The following is a 14,891-nucleotide window of genomic DNA, read 5'->3' as shown; positions in this document are numbered from 1 at the left end:
TACCTGAGTAGATAATAGAAACATTATGATGTTCTTCTTGCTTTGTTTTGGCAATCCAACTCCTACACTAAAACCAATGACAAAATGTTCTTTTATAACAACAAAACTTTCATCTAATATCAACTTCAACATTGTTGCTAAGGCAGCCCAGTGGTTTGCACCTCACAGCTCCAAGGACCCAGGTTCAATTCCGGCTTCGGGTGCCTGTGTGGAGTTTGCACTTTCTCCTGGCGTGGGTTGCTTCTGGGTGTTCCGGATTCCTCCTACAGTCCAAAGATGTGAAGGTTAGGTGGATTGACCATGCTAAATTACCCCTTAGAGTCCAAAAGATTAGGTAAGGGTACGGGGATATGGTGGAGGTGTGGGCTTAAGTAGAGTGCACTTTCCAAGGGCTGGTGCTGACTCGATGGGCCAAATGGCCTCTTTCTGCACTGCAGTAATTCTATGATTGTATAAAACAAAGAAACTACAAAACACATAGCCCTCCAACAGCCCCCCCCCCCCCCCCCCCCCCCCCCCCCCCCCCCCGCTTCACAACAAAGTCCCCCTTCCATCATTCTCAGTTCAGTCCGAAGCCCTCTGCCTTTACGAACGCTTCTGCATTTTCGAAAAAGTGAACCCATGAGTTGTGCGTGACCCTCAGCTTTGCCGGGTATGTTATATACTGTGTCACGGCCGTGGTAAAGATCTACACAGAACATCTAGATGGTTCTTTGACTAGTAAGATAGTTTATTAACAAGATGAACATGTGGAAAAATAACTAATGGACTAAATACGAACGGTAACTAATGATTGAATTCAGTGAATTCTCCTGGAGCTACTTCGAGTGCAACTACCCTCTAATATGACTTATTACCAACTGCCAGATATCTCGAGTCACATGGTGGATCTCCATCACCACCTGCGGGTCGGAGGTCGTACCGATAACTATATACATTGATAGCTAAATATATACATTGCTGTGCACATGCATATCACCACATCTCCCTTCCTTGGAAGTGTTAACATTTACAAATGGAGCTGTGCTTTACAAAACATGATATGCATGATGACTTTAAAAATGTATTGTAAAGAGTTCACTACAAATTCAGTCACTCAAGTTTATGAATGCAATCTGGTTGATCTCCTGAGCAGTGGCTGAATAGACTATTGTGTTCCACCTTAATTTCTTGTTGGTGTTCCTGCTTGTTCTTTGTTCTGTGTTTATTGCTGCGGATGTTTCTCTGATCGCCGGCTCTGATGGGTGGTCTGTATCCTCTTCAAGTGTTTTGGGATTACATACCAACTCTTCTGTTCGACTCAAAAGTAAAGGGCGTTGAACTTTCAACAGTGCTCTTGAGTATCTTCGCAAGACTGAGCCATCCTCCGTGATGAGAAGAAACGAATGTGGACCTGCCTGTTGCAGTACTTTTGCAAGCCTTGACCACCCGTTTCCTTTGGCAGCCTTCAGTCTAACCGTGCCACCTGGATGCAGTGGCTGGAGCTTCCTTGCGGATCTGTCGTAGAACTCCCCTGCCTCCTTTCTGAAGAAGCAGTTTACGCTCCAGTCCCCGATCCACAGGGTGAGTTGCCATGGAAGGCAGGGCCGTTTGTAGCTGACTATTCATTCGCAGCTGGGCTGGTGGCAGCCCATTGAGAAGTGGTGCCGGACGTTAGCTCAAAAGTTCCAGATACATGTCTTCCGGGCTGTCAATAGCTTTCTTTAGCAGCTGTTTAATGTTGTGCACGCCCTTTTCTGCCTTCCCGTTTGACTGAGGGTATAATGTGCTTAAAGGCATTATGAAGGCAAACTCAGTCCACTCATGGTTTTTGACGCAGGGACCATTGTCAGACATGATGGTGCTTGGTGTGCCATGCTGGGCAGAAATCTCTTCAGCAGTCGGGTTCGCTAACTGTGCTATCTCCAGGTAATTAGAGAAGTAGTCAATGACCAGAAGGTAGTCTTTTCCATTGAAGTGAAAAAGATCCATGCCCATCTTCTGCCAAGGAGTTTTAATGATTTCACCCATTTGCATCGGCTCTTTGCTCTACTTGCCCTAGAACTTCTGGCAAGTGTCACAGTTGTCAACCATGACTGCAATGTCTTGGATGATGCCTGACGAATAAACTGTATCCCTGGCCCTGCGCTTGCACTTCTCAATGCCCAGGTGCCCTTCATTGAGCCTGAGCACGAGTGGCCTTCCAGGAATGCAGAATCAGTAGGAGGCCATTCGCCTCACTCAACTCTGCCCTCACATTGTAATAACCTGAGCAGGAACCCTTAGGCCATCCCTCGTGGAGATACTTTATTACTTTTTGCAGGACTATATCCTTGGCTGATTCTTCCTTTATTCGGCGCAACTTCTCATCAGAGACTGCAAGAGATGCAGTGACGAGATTCACATAGACTTGAACGTCCTCATCAACCAGGTGTACCTCTTTAATGCCCGTGGCTCGTGATAGTGTGTCAACAACAATGAGGTGCTTGCCTCGTGTGTAGATTAGGTCGAAATCGCTGCGTTGGAGCTTCATCAACATGCGTTGGATCCCCGGGGACATTTTGCACAAATTCTTCTGTACAATTAAGACGAGTGGCCTGAGGTCAGTCTCCACAAGAAACGTCGGAAGACCATACGCATAATCATGGAACTTGTCCAAAGCATTGACTAACCTGAGGCATTGTTTTTCAGTTTGTGCATACCTGCGCTCCGTCTCTGACATTGCTCTGGATGGAGAGCCTGTCTCCGAAAAAGGTCATGCTGTCAATCCAAATTTGACACTTTGCTTTATGAAGCTTCAGGCCATTATTCTTTATCCTTTGTACGACCCTGAGAAGCCTTCTATCATGCTCGTCGGGTATAGACCCCCAGATCATTATGCCATCCACACGGATTTGGATGCCTGGTAACCCTTCAATTATGTGCTCCATGGCACGATGGAAAATTTCTGACACCGAAATTATGCCAAGTGGCATCTTCAGGCGACAAGAGCGCCCAAAGGGTGTATTAAACGCGCACAGATTTGTGCTCGCTTTGTCCAGCTTGAGCTGCCAGAAGCCTTGTGACGCATCCAATCTGCTGAAACATGTCGCTCCAGCCATCGCGCATGTTATTTTCTCCCTCTTCGGGAATCGGGTAGTGTTCTCTCTTGATGTTAAGGTCCAGGTCATGGGGTCCATGCATATCTGTAGGTCATTATTCTGCTTTTTGACACAGACCATAAGAGTTAACCCAGTCTGTAGGTTCCTCTATGCGTCTGATGACTTCTCGCGCCGTCATTCTGTCTAACTCAGCCTCAGAGAGGGTAGGTGTGCCCTCGATGGGCCAAATGGCCGCCTTCTGCATTGTCGTGATTCTATGATACACCTCTGACTCCGTGCTAGCAGTTTACCCTCAGTCTGTTAACTCCTGAATTGCCCACAACATCTTCAATCCAATTTCCAGAACCAATTTCCTAACATCTCCCTATTGTAACAGTGATGTACTTCACCTCACTGAAGCTCTCAATGTTCCTTTCTCATTTTAATATTGACGCTTAATTCCCCCATTAATATTGTATTTCCTACAGAACATCTGAATCTTGGAATGCCTGTCAACATCATGGTTGAAGGTTCAAATAGGCAAGCAGATCCAGTACCTTCAAAAAGATTGCGAATGGACACAGGTTGGTTCAAAACAGATTTGGAATATAATTGTCTTTTTTAAAAAAATCTTTTTATTGGCATTTTCAAAAAAATTGCCGTTCGTTTTCAGTTATTATACATTGTAAAATGGCTTTGCCTTGCGTTTCTTTATTTTCAATTTGTTGCCGTCTAGTTCGGCATGTCTCCCCTGTGCGTCCTCAATGTTCCTCCTTGACTTTTTGTTTTTTATTTTCCCTTTCTAATCCTTCCAGTTTCCCCCTCTGTTGACTGTTGTTGGCCTTGAACAGGTTTTGGAACAGACCAACAAATTGCCCCCATGCAGTAAGGAAGCCTTCCTCCGACCATCGGATGGCGTATTTGATATTCTCCAGGTGGAGAAATTCCGAAAGGTCAGCGAGCCAGTCTGCAGCTGTGAATGGTGCTCCTGATCGCCAGCCAAGCAGGATTCTCCTGCGTGGGATTAGGGAAGCGAAAGTGAGGGCGTCGGCCCTCTTTCCCCATGTGTAGCTCTGGCTGCTCCGATACCCCGAAGATTGCCACAATTGGGCATGGCTCCACCCTCACCCACACAACCTTGGACATTGCCTCGGAGAGGGCTGTCCAGAACCTAGCAAGTTTGAGACAAGCCCAGAACATGTGGGTGTGGTTGGCCGGGCCCCGCTGGCACCGTTCACATTTGTCCTCTACTTCCGGGAAGAACCTGTTCATTCGGGTTCTGGTCAGTTGTGCTCTGTACACCACTTTGAACTGCATTAGGCTGAGCCTTGTGCAGGAGGAGGTGGGCTTGGCCCTGCTCAGTGCTTAGCCCCAGAGTCCCCACTCCACTTCTGTCCCCAGTTCATCCTCCCATTACTGTCTGGTCTCGTCCAGTGGTATCCAGTAGCTGTCCGTATATTTTTCCACCAGAGTCCCCCTTCCTTATTGTCCGTGTTCATCAGGTCCTCTAATAGTGTGGTCTCCAGGACCCAGGGATATCCTACTGTCTCTTTGCGGAGGAAGTATTTTATTTGCAAGTGTCTAATTTCTTGTCCTGTCGGCAATTCCCATTCCTCCGTCAGTTCGTTCAACGTTACTAGTCTGTGTCCTAAGTAGAAGACCCTCACTGTCAACTTCCCCGTCCTGTCTCCATTTAAAAGTTGGGTCTAGCATGGCTGGTGGGAATCTGTGGTTACTGCAGATGGGGGCCACGGGGACATCTTGGTCAGCCCGAAGTGCTGTCTTAATTGGCCCCTCGTTTTCAGTGTGGTTGCTATGACTAGGCTCGATGTGTGTTTCGCCGAGGGGGATGAGCGTGCTGCTGTGGCTAGGGCCTGGAGGGTCGTTCCCTTGCAGGAGGCCTCCTCCATCTGCACCCACTCCGAGTTGGGTTCGTGTACCCATTCCCTCAGTATTTCTGAACGTGGATGCAAAAATACTCTCAAAGGTCGTGATTAAAAGGCTGGAGAACTGTGTACCAGAGGTGGTGGCTAAAGACCAAACGGGCTTTGTCAAGAGTTGGCAACTCCCCCCCCCCCCCCCCCCCCCCCCCCCCCCCGCCCCAGGGAGAGAACACCAGAGGTGATTGTCCCCCTGGACGCAGAAAAGGCCTTCGACAGAGTCGAATGGAAGTACTTGCTTGAGGTACTGGAACGGTTTGGGCTAGGAGCATCCACATTCAGCAGTGAAATGGGTCTATATGACCCACATTCCATCGGGTCTTTTAGTACATCCAGCTCCCTGGAATATAATTTATGCTCTGATAGTGAGACCATGGGCGGAATTCTCTCTTCCCCCCCCCCCCCCCCCCCCAAAACGCCGGGGGGGGGGGGGGGGGAATAATTGCCGGGGCGCCGCGTGAGTCCCGCCACGCCGTCTCGGCACCCGCACGCGATTCTCCCACCTCCCCCCAAACCGGCGCAGCGAGAATCACGGCTGGCCGCTGGGAGAATCGCCGCTCGCCATTCTCCGGCCCGGATGGGCCGAGCGGCCTGCCCAACGCGACGGGTTCCCGCCACCGCCGTCCACACCTGGTCGCTGCCGGCGGGAACAGTGCGGGAATGCTGGGGGGGGGGCGGCCTGTGGGGGGAGGAGGGGGGGTCCCTGCACCGGGGGAGGGGGGTTCCTGCACCGGGGGGGCCTCAAAAAGCGGTCTGGCCCGCAATCGGTGCCCACCGATCGGCGGGCTGGCCTCTCCGAAAGAGGTCCTCCTTTCCTCTGCCGCCCCGCAAGATCCATCCAACATCTTCTTGCGGGGCGGCCTCGGGGAGGAAGGCAACCGCGCATGCGCAGGTGACGTCATTCACGCGCCGCCAAGGCTCGGCGCGCGTAAATGACGCGACGCCGCTCGTAGCCCCCCGGGGGCGGGAGAATAGGGGGCTGGGAGCGGCCTCCGACGCTGGAGTGAAACACCCCGGTTTTCACTCTGGCGTTGGGACTTAGTCTCCCGATGGGAGAATTGCGCCCCATATCTTGTACAGGATCTCACAACTCACAGGAAAAGGGAACACACCAGGGACTGAGTAGGAAGAGGGAAGTGAGTGATCATCTCCGGGAGGGAGGGGGGGATCACAGTCCCAAGTGGAGGGAGCCCTTGAGCATTTGATCTGTTCCATAGATGGCACAGTGGTTAGCACTGCTGCCTCACAGCACCAGGAACCCGGGTTCAATTCCGACATCTGGTAATTCTGTATGGAGTTTGCAATTTCTCCCCGTGTCTGCGCGGGTTTCCTCCCAAAGCTAAATTGCCCCTTAGGATTGGGTTTAGGTAGGGTTTTTGAAGTGTCGCTGCAGACTTGATGGGCCGAATGGCCTCTTGCTGCTCTGTAGGGATTCTATGATACCTGGTATTACTGTAAGGTGGATAGAGACAGTGACTGAAAGCAGGCTCTTCCTGAACAATAGTGCAGCATCGCAGAGCAGGAGACCACCCTGAGTGGGGCAGGGGTGAGAGGTAGATGGGAGATGAGAATTGGGGAACAATGGTGGTGGAAGATTATATAGTCAGGGGAATACAGAGACTCTTCTACAGCCCTGAGCAGGCTCTGAACGGGAAGTGTCCGAAGCAAACGCATTTTGAAATGGGTGAGACTATCTCTGAGAAGGAATGGCGACCAGAAATTACCCATGGTCAGATCCAGAAACACAGATCGAAATATGTTCATCGAGGGAATGTTAAGATTGAGACACTGGAAGAAAAAAATAGTCCTCAGATTTGTGGTATCTTAGTCTCCCTCTCTCTAGCTGGGTGAGTGCAGTCGGTAAAGATGAATATCCTACCAAGGTTTTTGTTTTTTTGCCGTGCTTTCCGATGTTTCTGCCTAAGGTTTTCTTTGTGAGGGTGGAGCGGATTATTTTGTCATTCATTTGGCCGGGTAAGGTGGCGAGCATTCGGAAGGTGGTCCTGAAGAGGGACTGGCAGTCACGGGGTTTGGCGTTGCCGGACCCGATTTATGATTACTGTGTGGTGAACATGGACAAGGCATTGAGTGGTATGAGTGTCAGGAGGAAATCTGGATGAAGATGGATTCTAGGTCTTGCAAGGGGACAGCGTTGCGGGCACTAATGACCGGCCCGCTTCCATTCTCTCCAGAGGAATTTTCAGGGAATCCGGTAATGGTGGCCACGTTAAAAATATGTTGGCAATGAAGCAGCATTTTAAATTAGGGCAGGGTCGAAGATGGCTCCGATTCGCGCTAACCACCTGTTTGAGCCTGCAAGATTAGACGCCAGGTTTAGAGATTGGGAGGATAAAGGTGTGTTATTGGGGGATTTATTCCGGAAGGGGCGGTTTCCACGTTTGGAGGAGCCAGCGGAGAAGTATAGTTTCACGCAGTCTGAAATGTTTGGATACTTGCAGTTTAGGGATTTTGCTAAGAGGGTTTTTTGGAGTTCTCCGCTGATGCCGACATCATCATTGTTGGAGGGGTCCTGTCGTGGCGGGGGTGGAGGAGGGGAGTATTTCGGGAATTTCTGGGAGGATTCTGGCGGAGGATGTTGCGTCGTTTGGGGGGCGGGGGGGGTGCGGGAATTGAGGTCAAATGGGAGGAAGAGTTGCGAGGGGTGGTGGAGGAGGGGGTGCGGTGTGAAGCCCCGTGGAGGGTCAATGTCACGTCACCCTGTGCGAGGCTCGGGCTCAAACAGTTAAAAGTGGTTCACCGGGCACACCGTAAGAGGGCAAGGATGAGTTGGGTGTTTGAAGGAGTAGAAGACAAGTGTGAGCGGTGTGAGAGGAGCCCTGCAAATCATGTACATATGTCCTGGGCATGTCCTCAGATGGTGAACGTATGGGGCTCCTTCATCAGCACCATGTCGGCCATCTTACAAATGGAATTAGAACTGGTCCTCCAGAGGCCATTTTCAGGGCATTAGACTGGCTGGAGCTGCAGACGGGGGCGGGGCAGATGTTTTGGCCTTCGCGCCGTTGATTGCTCGCAGGCTGGTTTTGTTGGAGTGGAGGTCAGCTTCTCCACCCTGTGCCTCGGTGTGGCTGGGGAATCTCCTGGAATTGTTCTACCATGAGAAAATTAAACATGCGCTGAGAGGCTCAATTGGGAGGTTTAATATGAGATGGCAGCCATTTGTCATGTATTTCAAGGAACTGGTCAATGTTCAGATGTTGGGAGGGGTCGGGGAAGGGGTGTGAAAAGGGTTGGGGAGCGTTTTTCTTTCTTTTAAGGAGTTTATTTGTTTTGTACATGCTAAAATTGTTCAATAAAAATATAAAAAAGAGATTTTTGGTACTTCTGTTGTTTAGTACTGGATCAAAGAAGGAAATATGAGGCTGGTCAATGTGCACCTGCAAGGCTGGAGTGGGAGGAAAGGCACGCACACGCACACGCACACGCACACACACACACACACACACACACACACGCGCACCAGCCCTGTACGAGCACACACCAGCCCTGTGCGCCACACACACATCAGCCCTCTGCGCGCGCACACCAGCCCTGTGCATGCAAACAGACACACCAGCCCTGTGCACGCACACGCCAGCCCTGTGCGTGTGCGTGCACACACACACACCAGCCCTGTGCACAAACACACACACACACACACACCAGCCCTGTGCGCACTCACCCACACACACACCAGCCCTGAATGGAGGATACGGAGAAAAGAGAGGGCTCAGGGCACGACCAGAACAAAGTGCAAGTGTGGGTTGTACATGTGTCCAGAGTCCAGAATTATAAGTATATTGGAATGATTCCTCTGAGGAGAGGTTGAATTAATGTATTATTCGGTCTTTCAGGAGCAAAACCTCCACAATGTGACTGTTTAGTCTTGGAGGCAAATGTTCCAATGTTCCAGAAGTTGGTAGGTTTTTCTTTTGGACAAACATTTTATTAAGGCATTTATGGTTTTATAACAACAAAATATACAAATACAAATGTAAACATAATTCAGTGCATAGCACACCCCTCCATCTCCCACTGATCCCGCCTAAGCTAGACAAAAATAACCAAACTCCCCCTGACCCCTTACTCCCTAACCCCCCTTATTGAGTCTGCTAACCGTTTAGTTTTCCCAGAAGAAATCGATAAACGGCTGTCACCTCTGAACGAACCCTGACACTGATCCTCTCAGAGCAAACTTAATTTTCTCAAGCCTGAGAAATCCAGCCATGTCTCTAACCCATACCCCCGATTTTGGGGGCGCCGAGTCCCTCCACGCTAATAAGATCCGTCTTCGGGCTACCAAGAACAGGTACATCGCCCTCGGCAGCTCATTCATCTGCGGCTTCCTCACAAACGCTCAGTGCGCCTTGTCCACCTCCAAGGGCCGAGTAAAAACACCTTCCCCCAGCAGCTTCTCGAACATATGCGCCACATATGCCCCTGCATCTGATCCCTTGCATCCCTCCGGGAGGCCAACAATCCCCAGGTTCTGTCTGCGCGATCTGTTCGCCAGATCCTCCACCTTCTCTTGCAGCCTTTTCTGGTGGTCCCGCATCAGCCCCATCTCCGCTGCCGTCGCGGTTAGCTGCCCCTCGTGCTCAGCAACCGCCTCTTCCACCTTCTGGATCACCTGGCCCTGGGCTTCCAATCTTTGCTCTCCCTGGTCAAGCCCCGTCTTAATCGGGTCCAGGTACTCCTGTCTTTGCTTGGTGAAGCTCTCCTGAAGGAATTCCACCAGTTGTTACATTGACCACTGGGCCAGCAATCCCAGCCCCTGAGCCTCTGCTATGTTTTGCTGTGCTGCAAATTCCACTTCCTTCTTTGCCCAACAATCGCTCCTTTGCAGACCACTTCTGGTCCACGATTCCATAAACTGGTGGGGAATTCTTCTCCTCTACCTCACCAGTCTCCAATTTTACCGATCAAATCCCCCATAAGTTGGGGAAGAAGGTCTCAAAGGTCCACAATGAGCGGGAGCTACCAAATAAGTGACCACTCACTCCATGGCCGCCAACGGAAGTCCAGTTGGTAGTTTTGATGAGGCCAGATTTCTTTCTGCTGGCACCTACAGCAGAGGCTGTTGCCGAGTGTTTGGTTCACGTTGGATCAAACAATAACTGCCTGAGTTCAGTTCCAGTGGACAATATTACAGTGCAGCGTGGGGAGGGGTCGTCATGTGACATACCTCCCACCACCACTGCTCGATGTTGGGCAAAGGATAGATATTCCTGCGGCTGGAATCTTGAAGTGTTTAATTGGAGTCAGGGTTCCTTTTGCTCTTGGAGACAATGGTTTTGGGTTGATTAAGTGTGCTCCTCTTGTCAAAATGATTGCGTCAGAACAGTTAATGCTTCGGCCATTAGCACCGTTATTGGAGGATTCGGACTTGCACAAGACTTGAACAAAGGATTTGCCTTTGTTCGGAATAGGCTGTGTATGACTTCTCAGCTGTTAGGCATTGTGTTAGCTTGGCTGAATGTCTATGGAATGCAAGGATTATTACATTCCAGATGTTTGAGACGTTAGCATTTATTACTTTGAAACTGCTCAGAAACGCCCCGCGGCCAGCATTCGACCAGCTGGAGCCATCCTGTCAGCTCCGCAATTGTCCATTTTGAAAGCACAAAACAAATGACGTAGGTGATTGTTTTTGACCGGCATAGCGTGGGCTTAAGGGTCTTTTCTGTGCTGCAGACGTGTATGATTCTATAAAGTAATTTAGCTGATGAATATTTGTTTTTTTCACTTCTCGACCCTGAAAAAATAAACAAAAAATAGAAGGTGGGATGTGCTCCCGTTGTCATTGGCGGGGAGGGGTTTAGACGGTGACGATGGTTCTTGTTTGTTTTCCAGAGCCTTCCAATCTTTATCCCCAAGGTGTTTTCAGGAAAATAAATGTGGCGATCTCGGGGTTTGTGCACGGGTGAAGAAGGTGCTGCTGGAGCGGGATCGAAGGGGGAGGGGGAGGGTGGCTGGCCCGTCCGAACTTTCTAAATTATTATTGGGCGGCAAACATAGTGATGGTCAGGAAATGGGTAATGGGGGAGGGGTTGGTGTGCATTTGTTCGTGCAGTGTGGTTTGTTTTGGGGGGCGGCGCGGTGGGGGGGTTGGATGGGGGTGGCAGCACGCGGGGATCGAGCGGTTTGGGTATTTGTTTATAGACGGGGGATTTCCGTCTTTGGAAGAGTTAGAGGAGGGGTTTGAGCTGCCAGATGGGAATGGGTTCTGCTATATGCAGGTGAGGGACTTTGTGCGGAGACAGTGCTGACTTTCCTGCACCTACCGCCCCCTGGGCTACAGGATAAGGGAGTGTCGAAAACGGGAGTAGGGGAGGGGAAGGTATCGGAGATTTATAAGGAGCTGATGGAATGGGAGGGAGCCCCGATAGGGGGGGTGAAGCAGAAATGTGAGGAAGAGCTGGTGGGAAGCTGGAGGCTGGGTTGTGGGAGGATGCTGCGAGGCAAGTCAATGCACCTCGTTGTGTGCCAGGCTTAGCTTGATAAAATTTAAGGAGGTCCACAGGGCGCATATGACTGGCCTGGATGAGCAGGTTCTTTGTAGGGGTGGAGGATCAGTGTGGGTGGTGCGATTGGGGGGTCTGGCAAGTCATGTCCATATGTTTTGGGCATGTCTGAAGCTTTGTGGATTTTCCAGGGGTTTGCTGACGTCATGTGGAGGTGCTGAGGGTAAGGGTGGTGCCGAGTCCAGAGGTGGCGATTTTTGGCGTGTCAGAGGACCCGGGAGTCCAGGGGGCGAGAGAGGCTGCTGTCTTGGGCTTTGCCTCCCTGGTAGCCCGAAGATGGAGTTTATTGACATGGAGGGACTCGGAACCCCCGAAGTCGGGGGTGTGGGTTATTGACATGGCTGGGTTTCTCCGGCTCGAGAAGATTATGTTCGCTCTGAGGGGATCGATGCTAGGGTTTGCCTGGAGCTGACAGACATTTATCAACTTCTTTGGGAAGAATTAAGCTATCAGCAGTGGAGGGGGGGGGGGGGGGGGGGGGGGGGCGGCGGGGGGGGCGGGGGGTGGAGGGGAGAGTTGGGTAAGGTGGGGGAAGGCTAGTGCGGAATTGGGATTGGGGAGTCATTTATGTAAGCCTTGTTGGCTGGGTCTTGTTGGTTGGGTAAGGTGGTTGTTTATTTTGTTGTCTTGTTAAAAATATAATATAAATGCCTGAACAAAAATATTTTTCAAAACTGAGCAGCAAAACTCAAAACTCAAAAGGGCAGCACGGTAGCATTGTGGATAGCACAATTGCTTTACAGCTCCAGGGTCCCAGGTTCGATTCCGGCTTGGGTCACTGTCTGTGCGGAGTCTGCACATCCTCCCCGTGTGTGCGTGGGTTTCCTCCGGGTGCTCCGGTTTCCTCCCACAGTCCAAAGATGTGCAGGTTAGGTGGATTGACCAATGATAAATTGCCCTTAGTGACCAAAATTGCCCTTGGTGTTGGGTGGGGTTACTGGGTTATGGGGATAGGGTGGAGGTGTTGACCTTGGGTAGGGTGCTCTTTCCAGGAGCCGGTGCAGACTCGATGGGCCGAATGGCCTCCTTCTGCACTGTAAATTCTATGATCTATGATATTGAAAACAGAGATGGGATCAAGCTAAATTACCTTGCATCAGTATTTCCAGTAGAGAACAGAATAACATGCCAGATATCTCCATTGATCTGATATTAAATCAGGGATAGGGGCTGAATAAAATTGATGTGATCAAAGTAAGTGTTTAAGAAAATAATGGTATTGAGGAGGGATAGGCCCCAGGACCAGATGCACTGCAGTCCAGGGCTTTAAACAAAATAAATGAGACCCTTTTTCTTATATTCAATATTGTTATGGGCTAGGGCTCAGAAACTCCAAAGTGTTTTATGAAGTTCACCTGATCTATATACAAGAACACACAACAGCTGCAGCAATCTATATTATATATGTGTATATATATATATATATAACGCTTGATGTAAACCCCTTAGTACCTGTTCCAATTCAATACAAAATCCAATAAACCAAAACCCCGATCAAGGGCGTGGCCCAGCACACTGTCATCTCACTATAATGGGACTGGTCCTTTCCCAGAAATTCTGGTCCAAACTCCTTCTGGTCAAAACTCCTTCCTGAAAGCAACCCGATCTTTAAAGTTACCACGGCAGTTTGCCACACCCAATGTGCTTTCAATTCTCTGGAACAGCTTTAAAATGAAAACAGGGAAACACATGCTTTTTGTCTTCTGCAGTCCAAAGCAATAAACTGAAACCCCGGCACTAAACCCCCTCTCACCTGACAGCCACAGCCCAGCTCCACCCACAAATGACATCACTGAAGCCGTGCAACAAGTCATGTGGTAAGACCAAACCTTTCTTCAAGGGACACTCACATGACAATATAGCCATGTATGCATAAGGCCAGCACTTATCCATCATTGTGAAACGTCTTGAACTGCTGCAGGTACACAGTACATTAAGGGAGGGAGGTCTAGGTCTTTCACCCAGTGACAGTGAAGGAACAACAATTCTAGTTCCAAGTCAGGATAGTGCATGACATGGAGGGGATCTTGAAGGTGATGGTGTTTCCAGGTGTCTGCTGCCTTCTTGTGTTTGGAAGGTGCTGTCAAAGGACCCTTTGTACGATCTTGTAGATGGTACCGATTGCAATATCTGTATACATTTAAGGGGATGTGGTGGTGCAGTGGTATTGACCACTAGTAATCCCCATACTGAGGGTAATGCTCTGGGGACCGGGGTTTGAATCTCACCACAACAGATGGTGGAATTTGAAAGGGCAGCACGGTGGCACAGTTGTTAGCACTGCTGCCTCACAGCACCAGGGACCCAGTTTTGATTCCAACCTTGAGTGACTGTGTGGAGTTTGCACATTCTTCCCGTGCCTGCGTGGGTTTCCTCTCGGTGCTCCAATTTCCTCCCACAGTCCAAGGAATTGCAGGTTAGGTGGGGCGATGGGGATAGGGTGGGGAGAGTGGACGTCGGTAAGGTTCCTTTTCCAAGGGTTAGTGCAGACTTGATGGGCTGAATGGCCTCCTTTAACACTGTACAGTTTCTCTGGGGTCTTTGGTTGTGGATCAAATCCGAGTTTAAGCTATTGGAAGGGATGCTATTGGAATCTCACCTGTGTTGAGATTCTTGCATGCTGTTGAAGCTGAACTCATCCAGACAAATCGAGGATATTACGTCACACTCCTGACTTATGCCGAGTAGAACAGATTGTCGAAGAGTCTAGAGGTGAGTCACTGTAGAATTCCCAGCCTCTGACCTGCTCCACAGTATTTAAACAGCTAATCCAGTTTAGTTTCTGGACAATAGTGAGTCTTCAGAATGTTGGGGATTCAGCGATTGCAACGCTGCTGAATGTCATGGGGGATAATTAGGTTCTCCCTCGTTGGGGATGGTCATTGCCTGGCATTTGTCTGGCGCAAATGTTACTTCCACATTTCAGCCCAAGCTTCAATATTGTCCATGTGTTGAATATTGGAATGGACTGCTTCAGCGGAGTCACAAATGGAACAAAACATTGTGCAATCAGTGGTGAGCAGCCCTGCTCTGACCTTATGTCAGGGGAAAAGCCATTGATAGAACAACTGACTATAATTGGCCCTAGGACACTATCTGAAGAACTCTTGTGATGTCTCCAGCTTTCATTTGCTGGTCGGACTCAAACCAGAGCAGATTTCCCCCCAATTCCCATTGACTTCAGTTTTACCAGTCTCCGTGATTCCACACTCCACCAAATGCTGCCAAGGGCTGTCACTCTAACCTCAACACTGGCATCTATTGGCAATTTGTAGAAGAGAGTTCCTGTGTCTAGAAGCTTTTCCTAATTTCATTCCTGAAAGATCTGGCTGTAAATGTTTCATTCTGTCCGCTAGTCACAGAGGCAG

The 14,891-nt window shown here is 49.8% G+C and overlaps 1 protein-coding gene and 1 long non-coding RNA gene across 7 annotated transcripts in view; one reads left to right on the top strand and one right to left on the bottom strand.

Moving 5' to 3' along the window:
- The window catches only part of LOC140410244 (uncharacterized), an 857,189-nt gene that overhangs the window by 180,134 nt on the left and 662,164 nt on the right, over positions 1-14,891 (bottom strand). The gene's annotated exons all lie outside the window — the stretch shown is intronic.
- The window catches only part of LOC140410237 (NACHT, LRR and PYD domains-containing protein 3-like), a 91,611-nt gene that overhangs the window by 27,944 nt on the left and 48,776 nt on the right, over positions 1-14,891 (top strand). For all 6 annotated transcript variants that reach the window (XM_072498196.1, XM_072498197.1, XM_072498192.1 and 3 more), the window contains one exon: positions 3,548-3,643. In XM_072498196.1, coding sequence (XP_072354297.1) covers positions 3,548-3,643 — 96 coding nt within the window. The remainder of the gene's footprint in view (positions 1-3,547; positions 3,644-14,891) is intronic.

This window comes from Scyliorhinus torazame, chromosome 4 (genome assembly GCF_047496885.1).
Source record: "Scyliorhinus torazame isolate Kashiwa2021f chromosome 4, sScyTor2.1, whole genome shotgun sequence".
NCBI lineage: Eukaryota > Metazoa > Chordata > Chondrichthyes > Carcharhiniformes > Scyliorhinidae > Scyliorhinus > Scyliorhinus torazame.
This window is presented reverse-complemented; position numbering and strand designations above follow the sequence as displayed.